This window comes from Salvelinus fontinalis, chromosome 5 (assembly GCF_029448725.1).
Source record: "Salvelinus fontinalis isolate EN_2023a chromosome 5, ASM2944872v1, whole genome shotgun sequence".
NCBI classification, from domain to species: Eukaryota; Metazoa; Chordata; class Actinopteri; order Salmoniformes; family Salmonidae; genus Salvelinus; species Salvelinus fontinalis.
Window position 1 is genome coordinate 22641042 of NC_074669.1, and position 24037 is coordinate 22665078.

A 24037-nucleotide genomic window follows, 5' to 3' on the forward strand; every position below is an offset into this window, starting at 1 on the left:
ACGTAAAGCTCCTTGGACGTGGGAATATGCCAGGTCTATTGGGCCAATATCAATTATGGTCTATTGTACAGATAACAGGGGGGAAAACGAGACAGTTATCTACCCACCTCGTTCCTTTCTTTTAGCATGTGCACAAAGTAAGTACACCTTCATGCTTTCGGGATACATGTATTTTCAGATTCCATTATGATTCTTTAGTTGTGGACACTACATCACCACACTCCCTCTCTTGCTCTTGGTCCTCATCTTTGTAAGTCACCTTGATTTTGCACCTGTGTGTTTAATCAATTTCTTTATGGAAATATTTTGTTAACTCCATGACAGTAGCTAAAGCAAGGTGACTTACATGCTGACCAGACCGGACACGTCGCGTGCGCGAGCGTCGCAAAATAAATGTAGAAATCCATGTTATTCAATTATTGCGCCAACAAACGTCTGCGACGCCAAGGGCTAAAATAGAAGTCATTCCTATTTCTGACGCAGATCGCGCTGAAAGTCCTGCCTCTCCCATCTCCTCATTGGTTTATAGAAGCAGGTACCCACGTGACTGGTGATTGAAAGACGAACTTTGTTGTCGGTTGTCGTAGTAATAAAATGAAAGTTTAGATGCGATTACAATATAAGTTCAAAGATGAAAATGCCTGGAAGGAGGAGAGATGACTAGAAACGATTCGGTTGGCCATTTTATGTGTGGATTAATTGTCGGAGTAGAGGTTCTTGTGCATTTCAGGTAAAATAACAACTCAATGTTTATATCCCAGGACAAATTAGCTAGCAACAGCAAGCTAGCTAAATAGGACAAATTAACGTTAGCTAGCAAGTGCAAGCTAACTAGCTAAATTGCCATACATGTTTAATGCTTTTCGACCTGTCCCCAAATTAATGTCATTGGTTCAGAGTTTGTTTTGATATTTTAACCTGCGTGTCGTGATCGCGTTTGGTGTAGGAGGACAAACGCAGCCCGGTTTGGGTTCCGTGTTACAAAGACTACAAAATGCATGCTGGGCCTGGCATGCCCTGAGCTCATGAAGTGAGCGCTACTGGAGTGAAATTGGAGCAGGCGAGAAGGCCGACGCTCCAGCCAAAAGCGGGGCGAGATTCCCATTGGGCACACTCCGCTCCTCGCTGCTCCACTTACATACTCTGGTTGACACACCCACTCAACCTCCCACTGGCTCGGACGCACCTCTGGGAGTCTGGTTGTGATATGGCGTTGACAATAGCCTCCACGGCGGTCTCAAACAGCTCGGGGTCTGGTAGAGCAGTGAAACAGTCCTCCACCAGTCCTTCACTCTCACTGAGAGGGACGTCCAGCAGCACCCAGGAGGACAGACAGCGCAGGACACGAGCCTTCACTGCCCCGGGACTGTCCTCTTGACGCAGCAGCTGCTGGAGCAGTGGACACACTGACCCCCACTCTCGACCCAGAGCACCTCGCACCTACAGACAGAAAGACACAAGGTTACAGGAAATACTAACCTGCCACCCCACTTGTCCTTTTGTGTGTGCCCGTCTGCCTTTTTGTTGTCCCCATTGGCACCCTTCAGTCTCTAGCACCCCCTCACCTGTCCCTTGCGGTACTGTGGCAGGCGGCTGGTCTGGAACTCTTCAGGCAGGACGGTCAGAAGCTCCAGCAGGGCCAGACATCTGGCCCGGCCATCCACCCCCCCTCCCTCCTCTTGGAACACACGCACCATTTCTGGCACGGCGCCCGGCCACACCTCTGGCATGGTGTTCAGGGCCAGGGAGGCCAGCGCCACACACAGACGCGTCAGCACCTTGGAAACAGGACCACAACGTCTTGTAAGTCAACAACTTTACAATTGTTTTTATGCTTGATTGTTTTTAAGGCACGTAGCTACCACCAGTTATGTGTGTTTTTTAGGGATGCACGATATATCGGTGAACATATCGGATTGGAATATATTAGCTAAAAATGCCAACGTTGATATTGGCCCGATGTCTAGTTTAACAGCGATGTGAAAAACCGATGTCAAAGTTGACGTGCATACCTACATAAGGTACATGACGCCATGTAAAATTTTGCGCTAAACGTGCAACACAGCATTCCTAACCTAGCCCACAATGTCTGCTGTGTGGATTGAGCAGTCATTTGAAAGAGTAAGAATTTCAGCGAGACAACTCAAAGTCGAAATCCATTGCCCTTGACAATCAACCGTTCCCTGTCGTGGGTGATGTTGACTTTCGCGACTGGTCGAGCACCGGTACACACTAACGTTACCAAGTGCACTATTGTTCAGATGTTGCCCTACCGGAGTGATGCAGTAATACTGTCACTGCTATTAGCTTCACAACATACTATTGAACACCGTTGGGTCTTTGCGTGTCATAAAAGATACACATCAATTAACACTATTTGATGTGTTAAATAAGCTTTTAATTTGTCACGTCAAATAACGCAGTTCTATTATAGAATGTTGTGTGTTCTGAATTTGCACGTGCAAGCCAAGCACCACCACTACTATCAGTCGCACTGTCAAAGCTGTACCACGAACGGTGTGTTTACTATACCGCGTTGGTAATAAATCATTATTTGTTCGACCGCATCTTCTGGGGTAGCTAGCTAGCTTTAGCTTGGTACCTAGCTAGTACCAATACAACCAGCCTGAAAACAAATGACCAGTAGAAACTGCAGTCATTTTCACTATTCTTAGCAATGATTTAGGAATCCTTGTGAGTAACTATTAGCTAGGTAGCCACTTGTTGTTCATCTATTGAAATTTAACTTCAGTTCATGAAAATAAATTGCTAGCCAGCTACTTAACCCTGTTGCCCAAAGCTAACGTTATAAGCAGCCAGCTAGCTTCATCTGGCTAGTGAGGCTCGACCTGACCAGGTTATGTGTTGTGAAGTTAGCCACAATAAGGAGGCACAATAGTGGAATTTGCGGTTTGCCTTCAAAATAAAAGTACCTCTTTGAAAGTGATGCAGACGGTTACAATTGGTGGAATTATGCAATATTTAGACTAGATAATGTTAAACAAGGTTGGAATGTGAAGCACTGAGATGGGGTATCAGTCTACTCGATGACACCCACAGAACACAACTGTGAAGAGATTACGCAAATATTAGCGTTGTAGCTCTTAACGCGGGACTGTGACTGTGTGAAATCACCTCCCCAGTCAGCCTATTGGGTGTATTGACCTTCATATTGCAATGTACAGCTTTACCTAAGGATTGGAGATCAATGAAATGGGTTAACAGTCTACTCAATACCCAATATATTTTTTCCCAACGTCCTCAGAGTTATCAGACTCCAAAACATCCACGCAGTATTGTTTTTCCTCTGGAATAGTGTTCAATACACATAGGGTGACAATAAATGTCTCAATTCAAAGTTGTTTCAGAGTCCCGCAATAAGAGCTATGATGCTGTTGGAATCGGCTAAACTTTGAACATTGAGATATTAAATAAATGATAGAGATGAAGCCTTGAATAGAAAGAATCTGTAGCAACCCAGAAGGCTTTGGAATGTGTTTGATGGAGGAGAGGAGAGCGATGTGTTGATATAGGGAAGACAGATGGATATCTGTGGATTAGGTGAAGGAGGGGTTGAGGTCAGCAGGTGAGGGGTGAGGTCCGTTCCCCTTAAGGGAGTAATCAGGTTTAGTATCTGGTTACCTTCTTTCTCTTGGGCATAAACTAAGGATGGAGAGAGGGAGTGTCTTAAGTAGGATGTATATAACTGATGTCTGAAATGTTTTGCTGTCTGATTACAGCTGTACAGAACCTTTGGGAAGAATTAAACTTGGTTAAAGCTTCTCAAGTGTCCGTGAGTTATTAACTCTGAAAAATAAGAACCTAACAATGCTAATGTTCTCTGGGTGTCACTGTGTAGACTGATACCTCATGTCATTGATCCACAATCCATAGGTAAGGCTGTACAGTGAAATAAGTATGCCCTCAATGCAATTCTAAAGTATATATACATCCAGTGTGATTTCAGATTTGTCAAATTAACAAATTAGTATTTTGTTGATTCTATATAACATTCCAACCTCGTTTATCATGATCTATTAAATTATGACAAACTCTACGAGTTGTATTCATTTGCATCACTGTCAATGACATACTTTTATTTTGAAGGCTAACTGCAAAATCCACTATTGTGGCTAATCCTTATCGTGGCTAGCTTCACATAGATTGGTTGACCACCATTATTCAAATAAGAACTCTTATAAATTAGGGTTATTTTAGATGACACCTAGCTATATAGTTAACGATAGCTACTGAAACAGATTGTTTGCATCCATGAGCTAGCTAGCTTTTTTTATGACCAGAACTGTAGGTGCGCGAGACAACTTTACCAGCATCATAGCATACGTATCGATGAATCGTTGTGACATATGAAATACAAGTGATAGTGTAATAACTACGTAAAACATTTATGAACGAGTTAATTTATTATGTGACGTGCAGTCATATTCAGGACCTGATTGGTCAACAAGCTTATTTGACGTGTATCTTTTTTGACACGCAAAGACCCAAACGGCGTTCCATAGAAGTACTGGTTGAGAATGAAACGACTGAACAAATGAACAAAGAAATAGCATAGCAAGTAAGTGAAAGAAATAGATTTTGATTATGTTTGACTGATAATGGGGACATACGTAAATGCCAACAAAATAACTTTTTGGTCAGTGTGGTGTGGGTGTGTAACCTTTATTTAACTAGGCAAGTCAGTTAAGAACAAATTCTTATTTACAATGACGGCCTACCCCGGCCAAAACCGGACGACGCTGGGCCAATTGTGCACCCCCCTGTGGGGCTCCCAATCACGGCCGGATGTGATACAGCCTGGATTCGAACCAGGGACTGTAGTGACGCCTCTTGCACTGAGATGCAGTGCCTTAGACCGCTGCGTCCGTTTGTGTGTGTTTTAAATATTTAACTGCACTAGAATGCTTAAAAGGCCGCTAAAATGTTAAATATTGGTTTTCGGTATCGGGTTATTTGGCAAGGAAAATATCGGATATCGGTATTTGTCAAAAATATAATAATATCGGTGCATCACTAGTATTTTTATTGATCTAATAAGTCCAACTGTCCAACCAACTGTCCATCCATTTACCCACCATCTTGGATCCGGAGGAGAAGCAGGCGATCTGGGAGAAGAGTTGAGTCTTCAGGGTCTCATACTGGTCAGAAGGGATATCAGACCAGTAGCGGGATATCTTAGTGTGGAGGGCACTAGCCCCAAAGTACTGGATTTCAGGAACCTAGGAGAAGAGAGAGGGTTATGTATAGGTGCGTGCATTTGTGTGTGTGCGAGCGCATGTGGGCATTTCATACCTTGTCAGGGCTGAGCAGAGCCCAGCAGAACTGCCAGGCCTGAGGGGAGACCTGAGCCTGCATCAACCACTTCTGGGCCAGGTTCTTATTCTCAATGTTAGGGTCATAGTACAACTGGTGGAGCCCCTACAGATAGATAGAGAGATAGAGATGGGAGGGAGTCAGTATAATTCTTGCAATGCAATTATATGTCATTTAGAACAGGAACGTTAAGTGTTTCTAGACTCTTGTATGACTGACTTGTTAAAGAACACCATCAATAGAGACAGTCAGTATCAAGAGGCTCTCCAGTGCTGGTGTGTAGATTAACCCGAACGCCCTGACCAAGAGCTAGTGTGGTGGGTGGCTGGTTGACACATTGTCTAATGGAAGAAACATGTCTGTGCAGGGTCCCTTTGTTTCCTTTTGAAATCACCTCCTAGCATGGAAACACACAGTATGAAGAGTTTCGGGTTGAGTGTGTCATACGGTAGAGATCACAGCCTGAATCATATTCCAGTCCTCTGTTGTTCCTCATTGAAACACTGCTATAACCGTCTCTCACACACACACGCTTTTTGTTATTAAAGTCTAACAGTGTATCGGCCCAGCTCAGGCAAACTCTCTTCAGAGGCAGCAGGTACGCTAGGGGTTAGAGAGGTGTTGCCAGTTCAAATCCCGGGTCCGACAGGAAAAATCTGTCAGGAAGTGAGCTGGCAACCGGAGGGTTTGCTGGTATAAAATCCTAGATGCCATTTCCTGATGTTATGCACTTGAGCAAGACACTTAACCCCATACAACAGCAGCTCCCTGGGCACCCAGTGTGGTAGCCACCACGCACCTCCCGATAATATGTATATGTTTGTGTATATGTATGCATGTGTGTCTTTCGGAGGGTGCAATTGACCAATAAAGTGATTTTTACTGAGGAGCGGTGTATTTACTGAATTGTCGTTACTGAAATCTCTCCCTCCAAGGATATGATTTCCCAGAGTTCAAACCAGGTCATTACCGCTGTCCACCGTGTGATCTAAGGAGATTTCTTTTCCCCGAGACACACTCCAGACTAAGCAAAACATGGGGTGTGAGACCCATCTCACTAGTCAGCCAAATGCAAATCAACTAACAGCTCAATTGTTTCATTAGCCACCAGAGATCAGATATGCTTTCAGTTCAGGGCAACTAGTGAAACTGCTGTGGCTCTAATGTGCCAAACTACTGCTCAGCTGAACCACCTCCCTACCTGCAGCTGTGGATCAGACTGGAGCACCTGGTATTGTATTTATTATTAAGGATCCCCAAAAGCAGATCCTCTTCCTGGGGTCTAGTCACATTACCCAAAAATACACCCCAAGTTGTATCAAGTTGGCTGGATGTCCTTTGGGTGGTGGACCATTTTTGATACACACGGGAAACTTGAGTGAGACGAGTTTTAAAAGCACAACACTGTTTTGATGATAAGTGTTTGATGTGAGTTTCGATTTAATTTGCATTGACGTCAGAGTGGTTAGAGCAGGCCTGGGCAATTCTTTTCCATGGAGGGCCACATTAGAATATATTTTTGCCATCACGGGCCAGAATCATATTACAGGATTATACATCAGATATATCTACAGTAAATCACATCCAGATATGCTACTTATTTTACTTTAACATGCACAGAAATAAACCACATCTATGTTCTCCTTTTGGTAGCTATTTTCATTATTAAACATGCAATGAAATACACAGAGGGAAAAGTACAGAACTCTTTTAACGGGTACGCACAAAAAACACAAGAAAGAGAGAGCTCAACATTACATTTAAACTACTCAATCAGTGTGAGGAGTGAAGTTTCTGATGAGCATTGACTAGAGCAGTGAAGTCAGGTATAGTTTCTGACGTCGCTATGTGCAGGATTGCTGAGAGGTGAGTCAGTAAGAGATGATCGGTGTCTTGACTTGTTATTATTATTGTTATTATTATTTCATCACTGAAAATGTCTGTTCACATACATAGGTTGACCCAAACAGTACAAACATCTTCTGAGCATGACTCCTAATCTTTGGAAAGTTTTGTTCATCGAGAGATGCATAGAACCTCATTAGTGACATTGTTTTGAATAGTTCTCCAATCACTGCATCAGACTGAAGATCGATAAGCTCAAGTTGCAGGTCAGTGGGAGTATATTTTATTTATTTTGGTCCTCCAATAATCGGTATCGGCGTTGAAAAATCATAATCGGTCGACCTCTAGTCTCTTCCAACAGTGAGACAAACTGCCTCCGTTTAAAAGATGTTGCTCTTATGAAGAAGTTTACCACTTTAGAGACTGTATCCACAACATGGCTCATTTTCAGAACACTTCCTGATGAATAATGCAATGCAGGAAAATAATTTTGTGGTATCCAATTGCTAGTTCCAGTCTTGTCTCATCGCTGCAACTCCCGTACGGCCTCGGGAGAGGCTAAGGTCGAGAGCTGTGTGTCCTCCGAAACACAACACAACCAAGCCGCACTGCTTCTTGACACAATGCCCGCTTAACCCGGAAGCCAGCCACAACAATGTGTTGGAGGAAACACTGTACATCTGGCGAACGTTCCACTCTTGCTGGAACACCCTACAAATCAGTCTACTTTCCTTTTCTTTTAAAAATTTGAAAAACACATTTTGCGCAATTTCTAGCTAGCTACCATTTGTAACTGTGACGTGTGTGTGTCAGCCTGTCAGTCACGGTCTTGTCCTCTTGCAGTTACTATTTATACGTGCCTTCAAAATAAATCTTAAATCATTACACAAAGGTGAGTATTCATTGGGCTTTTAATTTGAATAACAAATACATTTTTCTGAACTTTACTATGGCAAATTCTTTGTGATCTGAGCCCGATTCTGCGGGCCATATTGAATCAGATCACGGGCCGCATACGGCTCCCAGGCCTGCGTTCGAGGGACAAAAGAGCGCTGAGCACCAGGCCATTAGAGACCTGATGGTTGTTCGATAGTTGGGTACTACCGACTCATGCCCAGACTACATAAAAGGAGATTACCATGACTCAACGGTCACATGGACATTTACTGCTGTCATGACTCATGACTGCTGTTTTGGCATTAATGCGGTCACCGCAATAGCCCTAGATGTGATTCCATTGCGGGATCGGAGACTGTGGCATCGGCAAGGGCCTCTAGAAGCGTCGGTCCTGTCCCATTTTCCACAGGCAGGGGAGACTTCCCTGGTAAGAGGCCCCGGTGAAGTACTGGCCAGTCAGATAAAGAGTGCTGACAGGGTGGTGATACTCTCACCATATCGAAATGACGTCCATCCTGAGATGTAGAAAAGGAGAAGGTAGGTGGACGTACTAGTTTCCCCAGCAAATTGTGCAACACTGAGATTTGTTTGCTTAGGGTAGACAGCTCTGTCCAATTGTCTTCCATAAGTAGGCAGTTGTTGCATTGAATAGCCGGTCGGTCCACAGTGTCCCAGAAAATAGTATAGTAACAGAGACAGCACCAGCTATTTTCTGAGTAAGAAAATAAACATGAATCTGCCTATCAGCACATCACATGCAGGTTGTCTGTAGACCCCGGTTTTGTCTTAGTAGCTTGCCTTCCATTGGGTACTCCCTCTGGGGAGTAGTATGCAAATACTGCACAGGTGTAACCAGCCACATAGTAAATCTGCTCCTAACTCTGGTACTGTGAGGGTGCAGATGAACGTATTGGCTATGAGGTTCAGTAAACTGTGTTGCGTAACCTTGACTGAGACCTGAAGACTCGTTGTAGCTCCCAGATCTAGCGACTAAGCTTTAGCTCAGCAGGCTAATATGCTTGAGTCACACAGCAGACCTGGGTTTGGTATCCATTGAAGCTACTATAATGTACCGTCTGTATTCAGTTTTCACTTCTGTACTCGTGGGGGACAGAGGGGCGTGCTCAGAGACTCTTCTTGAAGGACAGGATACTGACTGAACATCATTATTGATTAGATCCATGTCCTCTTATATCATAACTTTTCATATTAATATTCATGATGTGAAATGTAGATTAAATAACATGCAGAGGAAGTAGGTGATTTGATGAATGAAGCGGGGACAGTGTGTGTGTGTGTGTGTGTGTGTGTGTGTGTGTGTGTGTGTGTGTGTGTGTGTGTGTGTGTGTGTGTGTGTGTGTGTGTGTGTGTGTGTGTGTGTGTGTGGGCGCGCGCTCGCATGTGTGTGTAGGTTCATTTGTAGTGGCGTGGTTGGTTGTTGACTGGCTGCAGTTTGCGCAGAGATATAAAAAACAAATACTAAACCCATGTTACCAATTTAGACGGAAAACAATGACAGTTCACACTTGCGTCAGCAACAATAAAACAACCTGTCATCACACACACTGAATGATTGTTATGTGGTTGCCATTGAGAAGACTGATGACATCCAACCCCTGAACAGGAAAGCAGATATGAGATAAGGTATTAGCCCCAGGCACTAAAATAAGAAACAATCGATAAGGGAAAGAGAACTGACACCATGCCTTATTCTGTCAACTGGAAGTGCTCTACCTCTCATATCAGTCATGTCTAAAACAGCCTCTAGTCTCTCCAGTGTTTCCGACAAGTACATAGAGCAGCCAACCAAATAGAAAAAGCAGTGGTGGAAAAAGTACCCAATTTTCATACTTGAGTAAAATTAAAGATACCTTCATAGAAAATGACTCAAGTAAAAGTAAGTCATCTAGTAAAATAATACTTGAGTAAAAGTCTAAAAGTATTTGGTTTTAAATGTTAAGTATCAAAAGTAAAAAATAATTTAAAATGTCTTATATTAAGCCAACCAGACACAAATATTTATTGTTTTTTTAATTTACAGATAGCCAGGGGAACAGTTCAAAACTCAGACATAATTTACAATTGTTTAGTGAGTCAGCCAGATCAGAGGCAGTAGGGATGACAAGGGATGTTCTCTTGATAATTGTGTGAATTAGACCATTTTCCTGTCCTAATTAGCATTCAAAATGTAACGAGTACTTTTGGGTGTCAGGGAAAATGTAAGGAGTAAAAAGTACATTATTGTCTTAGAAATGGAGTGGAGTAAAAGTAAAAGTTGTCAAAAATATAAAAAGTACAGATTCCCCAAAAATCAACTTAAGTAGTACTTTCAAGTGTTTTTACTTAAGTATTTTACACCACTGAGAAAAAATAGCCAGATCCAAAGGGTTCAACATTTTTTGCTGAAGAGCTCAATTTTGGTGGGGGGGGGGGGGGGGGTGAATACAGTTACATAGAGTGTTGTCAAGATACCAACATTTTACTAACGATACGATACCAGGCCAAGTATCGCAATACTACGGGGGAGTGGCCTAGCATCCTGCTTTCCCCCTGTCCCCCCGACACTTGTTCATGTTTTCTAAACATTATGCGCATATTCTACACAAAAAAACTGTCACTGATATTCACATTTCAACTCAACACATATTGAATTTACCTTCACACTGTCCACTATAATAAAATTGTGCATAGTATGGCAGATTTGCTCATATTTGCAAAGGCCTACCTGTGATTTGGCTGGAGGTATGAATATACATGGATAATGACCTGCGTGTCACTGTTGCTATAAGGGGAAAACACAGTATAAAACCTTTACTCTTCAGTTCTAACACACACACACACACACCACTCTCCCACGGTCTCCCTCTCTCACAAACACACACCACTCTCCCACGGTCTCCCCCTCTCACAAACACACACCACTCTCCCACGGTCTCCCCCTCTCACAAACACACACCACTCTCCCACGGTCTCCCCCTCTCACAAACACACACCACTCTCCCACGGTCTCCCTCTCTCACAAACCACTCTCCCACGGTCTCCCCCTCTCACAAACCACTCTCCCACGGTCTCCCCCTCTCACAAACACCCACCACTCTCCCACGGTCTCCCCCTCTCACAAACACCCACCACTCTCCCACGGTCTCCCCCTCTCACAAACACCCACCACTCCCCCTCTCACAAACACACACCACTCTCCCACGGTCTCCCCCTCTCACAAACACACACCACTCTCCCACGGTCTCCCCCTCTCACAAACACACACCACTCTCCCACGGTCTCCCCCTCTCACAAACACACACCACTCTCCCACGGTCTCCCCCTCTCACAAACACACACCACTCTCCCACGGTCTCCCCCTCTCACAAACACACACCACTCTCCCACGGTCTCCCCCTCTCACAAACACACACCACTCTCCCACGGTCTCCCCCTCTCACAAACACACACCACTCTCCCACGGTCTCCCCCTCTCACAAACACACACCACTCTCCCACGGTCTCCCTCTCTCACAAACACCCACCACTTTCCCACGGTCTCCCTCTCTCACAAACACCCACCACTCTCCCACGGTCTCCCTCTCTCACAAACACCCACCACTCTCCCACGGTCTCCCTCTCTCACAAACACACACCACTCTCCCACGGTCTCTCTCTCTCACAAACACACACCACTCTCTCACGGTCTCTCGCTCTCACAAACACACACCACTCTCCCACGGTCTCCCCCTCTCACAAACACACACCACTCTCCCACGGTCTCCCTCTCTCACAAACACACACCACTCTCCCACGGTCTCCCTCTCTCACAAACACACACCACTCTCTCCAACAAACACATACTGCTCAACTTTGAAAACATTAGGCACCAAACAGAACGTTAGAAGCACCCGAAAGAGATAGGTGTTTGATATAGTTTAGGCTTACATTAGGCCTATATGAATCCTACCTTTAAAAGAACATCAGCAGACACTTGTCTTTTCTTCCAGTGCCAATCAAATGTCCCTAGTCCTACTGTCAAGTTACTCGATTGTTAACTAGCTAGGTAACATGACTGAACAACCTAGTTTGTTATCAAACCGTAATTATCGGCCCGGGATTAGTTTAAAAACGGCCAGCGACATGGTTTTTGAAATTATATCAAATCCACACGAAGAAAAAAGGTAGCTTGTATAGTTCAGATTTTTTTTAACCATTTGAGGTAGAGGCAAACCGTTTTCTGTAAAGGTGCATGCATGCCTGCCTGTCGTGAAGCTGTCTTTCCTCTCGGGCACTGATGCGTGACAGTGGACTTGCAAAGCCTACTGGCCTGTGCACTTGTTATACCAGGGATGAAATTATATTAAGGCTGACCCCATTTAGTCAACTGTTTGGTCAATAGGCTGTTGGTCGACCGAGATTTATTTAGTCGAGCAGTAGCAAAACACAAAAATAATAATAATTATGGTGTAGAAGACAACTGTCTTAAACGTGTCTGTCAGAGTGGACTAATCCATTGTGGAGGCTGTGGGGGTGACACAGTCCATCAGTCTAAGACATGAAATTGTATATAGTTATATTATGTAGGAACAATAGTGCAACACCAATAAAAACAACATTATATAAGATACGCTTTCTCCCGTGTTGGATAGCTGTCCTGAAACACATCAGTGCGCTGTTGAATTGATGCCTTTTCCTAGACCATGTTGCTATGTGCATAATAGCAAAGTTAACCAGCATATTGGTGTTGAGAACAATGCAGCGGAGGCAGCAGCAGATTTAGAATATGAAAAGAGCCCTTGCCTTAATTGTCTAAGAAAAATGAGGAGAGAGGAAACCAACTTAATTAGGTCTATAATCAATAGCTCAACTGTTAAATGTGCCTGGCTTTATAAACCCTCATATATATCAACAGAAATAAGAAAGCTCCTGTTGCCCGTTTGACTGTTTAATAGGCCTACTGATTCCGGGAGCGTCAAGCCTCACGCAACCACATGTCGGATAAAACATTTCACAAATTCGGCAGTTGTAATAAAGGCTTTACACTTAACGTGGTATTATTTTGAGATTTACAGTTTTCCAAACAATAACCTTTCTTTTTCTAGATCTCCCTATTGCTATTACTATTATTATGATCCTCATTATTATAATAATAAGTAATGTCATTATCATTAGTAGGCTTAGTATAGCAGCCTTGTATAACCACCATCGACCTGTAGGCCTAGGAGCGCATGCTATTTAGTTTTAATACCATAACTTATATAGGCCTATATTTCAATACCTACAATGCAATCGGAAAGTATTCAGACCACCTCACTTTTTCCATATGTAGTTACGTTACAACCTTATTTCTAAAATGGATTAAATGCAATTATTTCCTCAATTTATTTATTTATTATTTTTATTTAACCTTTATTTAACCAGGTAGGCAAATTCTCATTTACAATTGCGACCTGGCCAAGATAAAGCAAAGCAGTTCGACACATACAACAACACATAGTTACACATGGAGTAAAAACAAACATATAGCCAATAATACAGTGAAAAAAAATAAGTCTATATACAATGTGAGCAAGTGAGGTGAGATAAGGGAGGTGAAGGCAAACAGATATATGTATAAATAAATAAAAATATAAAAAGGCCATGGAGGCGAAGTGAGTACAACACAGCAAGTAAAATAAAAACTAAAAAAAACACTGGAATGGTTGGTTTGCATTGGAAGAAAGTGCAAAGTAGAGACAGAAATAATGGGGTGCAAAGGAGCAAAATAAATTAATAAATAAATACAGTAGGTAAAGAGGTAGTTGTTTGGGCTAAATTGTAGATGGGTTATGTACAGGTGCAGTAATCTATGAGCTGCTCTGACAGCTGGTGCTTAAAGCTAGTGAGGGAGATAGGTGTTTCCAGTTTCAGAGATTTTTGTAGTTCGTTCTAGTCATTGGCAGCAGAGAACTGGAAGGAGAGGCGTCCAAAGGAAGAATTGGTTTTGGGGGTGACTAGAGAGATATACCTGCTGGAGCGCGTGCTACAGGTAGGTGCTGCTATGGTGACCAGTGAACTGAGATAAGGCGGCACTTTACCTAGCGTAGCCTTGTAGATGACCTGGAGCCAGTGGGTCTGACGACGAACATGTAGCGAGGGCCAGCCGACTAGGGCATACAGGTCGCAGTGGTGGGTCGTATAAGGTGCTTTAGTAACAAAACGGATGGCACTGTGATAAACTGCATCCAGTTTGCTAAGTAGAGTGTTGGAAGCTATTTTGTAGATGACATCGCCGAAGTCGAGGATCGGTAGGATAGTCAGTTTTACTAGGGTAAGTTTGGCGGCGTGAGTGAAGGAGGCTTTGTTGCGGAATAGAAGCCGACTCTAGATTTGATTTTGGATTGGAGATGTTTGATATGAGTCTGGAAGGAGAGTTTGCAGTCTAGCCAGACACCTAGGTACTTATAGATGTCCACATATTCTAGGTCGGAACCGTCCAGGGTGGTGATGCTAGTCGGGCGTGCGGGTGCAGGCAGCGAACGGTTGAAAAGCATGTATTTGGTTTTACTAGCATTTAAGAGCAGTTGGAGGCCACGGAAGGAGTGTTGTATGGCATTGAAGCTCATTTGGAGGTTAGATAGCACAGTGTCCAGGGAAGGGCCGGAAGTATACAGAATGGTGTCGCCTGCGTAGAGGTGGATCAGGGAATCGCCCGCAGCAAGAGCAACATCATTGATGTATACAGAGAAAAGAGTCGGCCCGAGAATTGAACCCTGTGGTACCCCCATAGAGACTGCCAGAGGACCGGACAACATGCCCTCCGATTTGACACACTGAACTCTGTCTGCAAAGTAGTTGGTGAACCAGGCAAGGCAGTCATTAGAAAAACCGAGGCTATTGAGTCTGCCGATAAGAATATGGTGATTGACAGAGTCGAAAGCCTTGGCCAGGTCGATGAAGACGGCTGCACAGTAATGTCTTTTATCGATGGCGGTTATGATATCGTTTAGTACCTTGAGCGTGGCTGAGGTGCACCCGTGACCGGCTCGGAAACCGGATTGCACAGCGGAGAAGGTACGGTGGGATTCGAGATGGTCAGTGATCTGTTTGTTGACTTGGCTTTCGAAGACCTTAGCTAGGCAGGGCAGGATGGATATAGGTCTGTAACAGTTTGGGTCCAGGGTGTCTCCCCCTTTGAAGAGGGGAATGACAGCGGCAGCTTTCCAATCCTTGGGGATCTCAGATGATACGAAGGAGAGGTTGAACAGGCTGGTAATAGGGGGTGCGACAATGGCGGCGGACAGTTTCAGAAATAGGGGGTCCAGATTGTCAAGCCCAGCTGATTTGTATGGGTCCAGGTTTTCCAGCTCTTTCAGAACATCTGCTATCTGGATATGGGTAAAGGAGAAGCTGGGGACGCTTGGGCGAGTAGCAGCGGGCCGGGCGGGGCTGCTTCTAAATCCAAGATGGCGTAGCAGTCAGATGTCCATTGTCCTCGTCTTGTCCCGTGTATATATATTTTTCTTCGCATATCTTTTTTATATATATATTATTTTCTTCTTAAAAACTCAACTTCAAAACACTCTCCTGCAACCCACCTCACCAAATGTGGTGCGGATCTGTTTTTTTTTCTTCCTCAAAAGTATTATTCACCTCGTATCCGAAATCTACAACAGAAGCTAACAAGCTAACCAGAAGTTAGCCAGCTCACAAGCTAACGTTAGTAGCTAACGTTAATAGTTCAGCTAACCACAGCTAGCGCTCATTAGCTATCCTTTAGCTCGGAAAACTATTGCCAGTTTTGTACAGTTATCAATCATCCTTGAGATGTTCCTCCACCTTTATTGGAGTCCACCTGTGGTATATTCAATTGATTGGACATGATTTGGAAAGGCACACACCTGTCTATTTAAGGTCCCACAGTTGACAGAGCATGTCAGAGCAAAAGCCAAGCCACGAGGTCGAAGGAATTGTCCGTAGAGCTCCGAGACAGGAATGTGTCGAGGAACAGGTCTGGGGAAGGCTACCAAAAAATGTCTGCATCATTGAAGGTCCCCAAGAACACAGTGGCCTCCATTATTCTTAAATGGAAGAAGTTTGAAACCATCAAGACTCTTCCTAGAGCTGGCCGCCCAGCCAAACTGAGCAATCGGGGGAGAAGGGCCTTGGTCAGGGAGGTGACCAAGAACCCGATGGTCACTCTGACAGAGCTCCAGAGTTCCTCTGTGGAGATGGGAGAACCTTCCAGAACCACAACCATCTCAGCAGCACTCCACCAATCAGACCTTTATGGTAGAGTGGCCAGACAGATTAATCAGTAAAAAGGCACATAACAACCCACTTGAAGTTTGCCAAATAGCACCTAAAGGACTCTCAGACCATGAGAAGCAAGATTCTCTGGTCTGATGAAACCAACATGTAACTCTTTGGCCTTAATGCCAAGCATTACGTCTGGAGGAAACCAGTCACCGCTCATCACCTGGCCAATACCATCCCTACGGTGAAGCGTGGTGGTGGCAGCATCATGCTGTGGGGATGTTTTTTAGCGGCAGGGACTGGGAGACTAGTCAAGAAAGATTAACGGAACAAAGTACAGAGAGATCCTTGATGAAAACCTGCTCCAGAGCGCTCAGGATCTCGGGGGGGGGGGGGGGGGGGTTCACAACACAGGAGTGGCTTCTGGTCAAGTCTCTGAATGCCCTTGAGTGACCCAGCCAGAGCTGCAAATTCACAATCATCATGGTCTCTCCCTCCACCTCATAAAGAAATTAGACTGCAACCAACCACAGCACACAAATTGTACCAGGAGGCGGGACAGAGAGCAGACTACGTTTCCCAGTCATCACTCACTTTGTGACTGACAGGACCCTGTCTTATCAATAGATCACTAGAAGATGCATATTGCTCGCTCTCCTCTGCACAACGACTCCTTTTAGTTTCATATTCCACCACCCTCCTCGCCTGTCGCCGGCTGGAGTGCTCTTATATATATATATATATATATATTTTACAATCACACAGGTGCCCAGATGTCCGCCTGACTGTGTGTACAACGGGATTGTGCTAGGCACATACACAGTTAGGAAAAAGGCTATTGTACTGCTGGAATCATGACAGAGCCAGGAACCAACCTCTCCATGACACACACGCTCCTTAACCACTTACGGGAAGCACAATTTAGCTTTAGGACACTAAAGAGATGTTTGCATGTGCGTTGAACTCGGCTAATAGAGTTACGAACTGGGGGACTAGGTATATACCTGAACAGCCTACAGAGAGAGTCTCTCTCTTACTCTCCCTCCGGCCAACGACTTCGCTTTCACCTTTCTATTAATCCCTATTCAGAGCAGATAAAGGAGAGGAGACAATGAGAGGATGGTGAGGAGACAAATAGAGGAAGCTACAACACAATTATTGACACTAGCTTTAAAATAGTGTGAAACAGACAAAACCAATGATAAGGGGCCACCAGCATCTATTTAAACATACATTCCTTCCTCTCCCTCCCTCACCCCCGTCATCTGTGTTCCATCAGGGAAAAGCCATTTCCCCTGCACTTCCCATCCTCTCTCCTTTACCCCCCCCACTGTCCTCCAGCTCATCACCTCATGTCTGCTTCTATGCAGCAACAGCTTTTTCTCTCTGTCTCACCCATCCCCATCACCCCTCTCCTCTGGTTCTGGTCACTGGCTAAGCTTGGGCGGTATTCAGAATGTCATACCTTTATACTGACCTTGAAACATTCGGTAATACCGGCACAGAACATAAGGAGCGCTATTTTCCATACCCCCTGAGCATCTAGATCCAAAGGTTAGCAATTCTAACAAGTAAAAGTTAGGTCTCTCACCTAAAACTACAGTATTTGCAGGGCAGACATCCCAGCTCATAGTTATACAAGTAACTCAAAATGCTGCTCACAGTTTCCTGCACAAACAAAAATTACACAGGAAGGCTCTTGATCCAGGAGGGGATTCTCTCCTGTTACCAAGCGAAGCTTGATTTTGCAAGAATCTAAGCACTTAGCTAGATTAGGCCTGAGCGATATGGACTACTCTCACGGTATAAAAATAAGTTCTGCATTTGCTTTATGAGTAGTGCATGACCCTAGGGTGGCAACACATACATTCTAAGTGATTTCAATGGGTCTTTCTCCATTCTGATTGAAGTTTAATTAAACAGTAAAAAATAAAAAATTATCCAGCAATTTCTGCACTAATTTGAGATAATTTCCACACTGCCACATAGGACTGCACGATATAGGAAACCAAACTAGTCATATTTTTTTTTACCCAATGTGACCAACCGGCTCAAAATAGGTCTTATGTAGCAAAATTTGAAGTAGTGTTTTTTTTTACATTGGATAAAAGTAGAAGCTCAGAGGTACAACATTTAATATCATACACTACTACAGTTGAGGAACAATGGGAAAGTAATTTTGCTTAGAATGTTGATAAACTTGTAAAATCACTTTTGAGAATATGGCCTTTGAATGTTTTGGTACTAATATTGGAGAGACCTTCTTTGTCTACACCCATTCAACATTGTTCACACCCTCTTAAGCTTTAGCCCCACCCATCTCTTTAAGGGTTGACCCGAAATGTACTAACAGCAGTCAAGCACCCAAGCTAACTTGCTAGCTACTTCCAGACATCTAAGTGAGAGAGAACAGCTCACTGATTATTACTCTTCCTAGCAGAGCGTTGGTGATTGCAACTGTGCTGTCAGATTGTCTGTTCGGAAATTCAGAGCGTTTTGCATTCAGAGCGCACAGCGGACGCTCCGGCCGATGAGTTTACTGACACCGGCCATATTCAACAGGTGTTGAGCATTCATAAATTCATCAGTTATTCTGAGCTCTCTGGCACACTCAGACGAGAGTACTCTGAAATCGGAGGAGACGGCCAGACTGAATTTCGAATGGTTCCTTAGTAGAGTCTTTTGTTAAGACATGTAGCTAGCTAGATAAACAATGAACCATAATTACAACGTTACTACCCTGCAGGTAGCTAACCAACTAGGTTCAATGTTAGCTAACTAACATTAGCCTTTAGCTTAGCCAAGTAAATGGTTCTTTGTCAAAAATAGAAACATGTAATATCTGATAATGTAGCTAGTCTGACTATCTTACCCGTATACATCATTCATGGTTGCCCTTAGTTTGAAGATGTAATCCGGAAGCTATCATACTCGAATTCCACTGATTTCAAAACTCAGTCCTCCAGAAAGTGGAGAGCATCACTTATGCAGTTTTAATACACAATATCTTTAAAAAAGCTACGTTAGACAGGATTACCTAGACATACTGACCAGCTGAAATAGACAGAAGCATGCTATATGGCAGACCAATCCAAACTCATCTGTCGGCATGTCCAGCCCACTAGTTATCTCAGCCAACCGTGGCTAGCGGGAAGGTTGCGGTCTTTTTCTGTGGCTAACCTGTAGCAAAGAGTCTGAATACAGAATATATGTTTTTATTTTTAATACATTTGACAATTTTTAAAAACCTGTTTCACTTTGTCGTTATGGGGTATTATGTGAAGATTGAAGAGGATTTTTTTTGTTTTTTTCATCCATTTTAGAGTAAGGCTGTAATGTAACAAAATGTAGAAAAAGTCGAGGGGTCTGAATACTTTCCGAATGCACTAACAGCAAACAACATGCAGGTGATATTGTGCAAAAAGCATATTTTTTTATGGTCTGCTTTTTGAAAATGCAGATCTCAACTCTAACGCAACCCTTGCGCACACACACACCTTAGATGACAGATGGAGAGAGTTGGCTGGTGGCTATAATGACCTCCAGTATCAGAATAGTCTGCATATTTCTCTCTCTCCCTCCGCCCCCCTCTGACAACTCTTAGCCCAGCCGGCTAGTCATTAGCTGAGACTTTCTCTGCACAGCAGTTAGCCAGTAATGGACTGTAACACACATACATTTTATCTTTCTCATTAGGACAGAGTTTAGACACAGACAGAGGGACACAGACAGGTGGCTGGTGGCATAATATTGTGTGAAAATCACAGCAGCAGGTCTGTCTACACTTAAAAGAACAGAAATAAATCACACAAAAATAAGAACGGAGTGAAGGAAGGAGAAAATGGTACAATTCCGAGTACAACACATTTGTCATCCCTGGATTAATGGTACGTTTTCCAAGCCATTATCTTTTGCCAGCCCCTCGGTGTCCTAATCTACACAGGAAGCCTGTCCGACACTAGTGCAGCTGTAAGCAAGCGAGTCGGACCTGCCAGCTACTGTTAATCATGCCTATCAAAACCGGGTGTTCCCTGTGGCGGAATATATGGTCGGACCACACACAAGCCTCTGTGCATTCATTAAAACAGATTTTAGATTTTCAAAAATAGGCTACTGATGATGAATCCTACCACTTGTCTGTCAGTGACAGATGAAGAGGAATGGATTGTGTGTGTGTGTGTGTGAGACGTTAGGAAGATGTAACACTACATAGGCTACTAGAAATGACATTATCAGAGAAATTACATTTCATTGATTTAAAACATTGTGATGGTTTCCCATGTCTCATTCACTGACAAAGACCACACTGAAACACCTCATGTCAGAAATAAAGGCATTTCAAACACTATGAAGAGTGCCTTGCTTCTCCTTCTGCTTCCCATTCCAGACCTCTAAACCAAAAACCACAGTTTCAAATCTATTGTTGTTTTGATATTCTGCAGTATATTCACAAAACACTCCACAACACCCTTCTCTTCTAGCCTACATTCGATCACAACAACCTTATTAAGACTCAAGAGTGGTTTGGATGATGTAGTGTCTCACACAGACGGGTGAGGGATGTATTGTTCTTACAGTCAACTACACAGAGAGACAACAATTAAGCCCTCCAGTCATATTGGTTTAGATTAGTCAGGGTAATAGCAAGCAAGGACAGAACGCAGACTTGCTAATTGTGGAATTTTCAGCTGCAGGGACAAAATACAACGCGTTTGTGGCACCACTGTTATTAAGTATCTTTCTATCTAGTAGCTGTTAATTCACGTCATGATACAGTATGTTTTAGCTAGACCCGCCACCATCATAGCTAACGTTACCCCATAGAAAATACATTACAGAGACCCACATTGGCTACACACACACATTTTGATATTGTGATTAGTAGTGTGATTCTACATGCTTGATTGGAGAATGTGTCCATAGACTAAGATTCTTACCTTCTCCACGTTTTCCACTGTGAAGTCGAGGGCGTCTGGCGTGGTTGCTATTCTCCCCGATGTCTCCATGTTAGCCCAACCGGCTGGTCTGTCAATAAATGACAGAGTCGCTTCTTTAGCTAGCTATCTAGCTAGCTGTCTGTCTCTCAAGCTAGCTAACTACAGACTGCGGTACTAGTCAATTGTCCACGATTTGGATGGCTGGCTATTCTGTGTTAGCTTCCGTAGCAAAACCCTGTTAGCAAGCTGCCTAACCGGCCTCAGTGAGCCCCGATTCCTCTGTATGTCTGGGGTCACAATTTATGGCTTGATGACATTAGCTAGTTAGCATCTCGCTACCCTATTGGACATGTATCTGTAAAAACAACCTAGCTAGCTAAACCTGTGTTTAGCTGACGATATAAGTCATTAACATCCAAACATGCGTTGACATAAGAAATTGGTGGTAGTTATTTGTTGCTAAATATCCAGTATATAGTCGCTGTGTCTTTGCTACGACGCTGGTATAAATGATCTTCTTCTTCTTCTATAGTTATGGCGGTCCGCCAAAAAATGTGAAAGGTGCATGCTGCCACCTACTGTGCAATCCATTTTACGTGGTGATGGTTTAAAACAATCTTTGGTGATACAAAATTGGGGAGAAGGAAAAATTACCCTGGCAACTACTAGCCCTCATTAAAAAAACACTACCCCCATTCCACTTTTTAATCGTACACCAGGCCAACGGCCTTTGGAACTCTTCTACAGTAAAACCTCAAAATCCCAAGTACCTCTCTGCCACTGCCACCACAACCTCTATTTTCTGTGACTTATGTTCCATTTCAGGAGTACAGTTGACAACCATAATTATGAATGCGAAGCAACCCACCTTACTGAATCACATATTATTCCTATCACTCTCTATTGGCCCACGTGCCTACTCACAGGGATCCTCTCAGGATCCCTCACCCTGTACCGATCTCCCTCTACTACTCTCTTCACTGTCTCAGCATACGACACCTTCTGTACTACTCTGACCCTGGCAACCTCAACCTGCCTTTCTCTCACCGGACACCTCTGATCTCCAGCACCATGGGCACTTCCACAGCTAACACACCAGTAGGTGTGCGAGGGTAAAATCACTGGGGAAGCCAAGCTAGGGGGGAAAGGCCATATTACAACCTATGTGTTGTGATAATTGCATTGTTTGCTCCTTAACCTGTTAGTTCATTTGCCTTGCCACCGGGATATATAGGCAAAGAGACAATAAGAAGACACAGTGGCAGCATAAATTCAACCACACCTTTGTTTCATCACAAAACCAGAGAGCAACATATGTCTGGTGGAGTCCACAAAGTATATTGCATGTAACAAACAGTTACATGACCTACAGAATAGTCAATCAAGTCAATGTTTCCGACATTTTTGGACTACTAAACAACTATTGATTTAGAGCACCGAGTTACCACAACTTGCAAAAAAACAGGAGCTGACTCAACTATTCCAGCACCATTTCAACTTCAATATTTCATCATCATCAAATCACCTATGCTTAGTCTAATACAGTGACAACTAAAAGGTTCCTAAAACAATTTAGTCCAATCCATGTAAGTTAAATATCATGTGACTGTCCATGGTACTAATTTCTGTTTGTGTGTGTGCGTAAGTAGAAAAACATGTTGACTCACACTACTTGTAGAGAAATGTCAATGCCATCCTCCTCTCTTTCATGTTGCCGAAACGGTCTATGACTCTGTCATACAAAACACGCTTTTATTTTTTGTTATCCTAGGCTACCTGGCTAAAATGCTTACTCGCTAGCCTAACTTCCTTTCATGGGCAACGATTCGCCAGTTGGTTAACATTAGCCTTCTACAGCTAGCTACATATTGAACTTCCATCATCAGGCCAGGGGCACAATGTATGAATTTATGGTTGGATCAGAATCGCCGTTATAATCATTAGCCAGTACAGAGAATTAAGTAAAACCACATGTCCAAATCCCTATCTCCATCCATGGCTAATTTAGGAAAACACAACGAAAACACAAAAACACAACGTACTGTTTGTTGCAAGTTACAACAGTAGAATACTGAAAGTGCAATTTCAAAATGTTATTGTGCATCAGCAATTAGCCAATGTCAGCTAACATTTTTTAGATTGCTAAGTTATTTTAGCGACCAGCTATTGTTATCATGGTCGAATTACTGGCCGGGGGTCCCCATTGATTTTATTAGTCAGTCCCACTCAGATATCATATTAAAAACTGCAAACTTGTCTCCCCTTTCCCTTTACTTTCCCTTTCACCCTATGGCAAAATGTGTAGAATTGCAGAAAATGTGCTGTAAAACGTTTTGTGGTTGTGCTGTAAATGTAGAAAATGTGCTGTAATTTTCTTTACACAAAAGGGGGCCACAAAAGTACTACACTGGGCCTTTAATAGCCCTGTCGGCTGATATAGCCACCTGCTATATCATTTTTCCCATGGGGATGGCTGAACGAACCAGAGGTAACTTATTTCTGGCAATTCAACCTATCCGACGTTGCTTGCATTTGGCAAGCCGATAGGTTGATGGGGTTCTTAGTCTATTTGTTCTCGTCGCTTTGTAGACTGGTTTACAGTGCAACATTGTCTCTTTGGGGCTGTTTGAAAACATTGCATACATTTGTATTACAGTAAAACGCTCTGCTATGACATCGCAAAAATTATGGATATACTGCCAAGATACATGTCTCTCCGCCCTAACAATGGGAGGCACGGCGGGCTGTCTTGCTCCCACCTATGCTTTATTTGGATTGGTGGATACATCTCATTATTGTAATACTAT

The 24037-nt window shown here is 43.5% G+C and overlaps 1 protein-coding gene across 2 annotated transcripts in view; it reads right to left on the reverse strand.

The window, feature by feature from the left end:
• LOC129855322 (importin-13-like) overlaps positions 1–22188 on the reverse strand; it is a 43430-nt gene extending 21242 nt beyond the window's left edge. The window contains exons 1-5 of one of the 2 annotated variants that reach the window (XM_055922852.1): positions 21231–22183; positions 5314–5439; positions 5097–5240; positions 1566–1778; positions 1187–1440 (exon numbers count right to left, since the gene is read on the reverse strand). In XM_055922852.1, the coding sequence (XP_055778827.1) occupies positions 1187–1440; positions 1566–1778; positions 5097–5240; positions 5314–5439; positions 21231–21299 (806 nt within the window). In that variant the 5' untranslated portion in view covers positions 21300–22183. Of the gene's footprint in view, positions 1–1186; positions 1441–1565; positions 1779–5096; positions 5241–5313; positions 5440–21230 lie in introns of both variants that reach the window. The other variant, XM_055922853.1, reaches the window with a different exon arrangement.
• Between the last annotated feature and the right edge of the window lie 1849 nt (positions 22189–24037).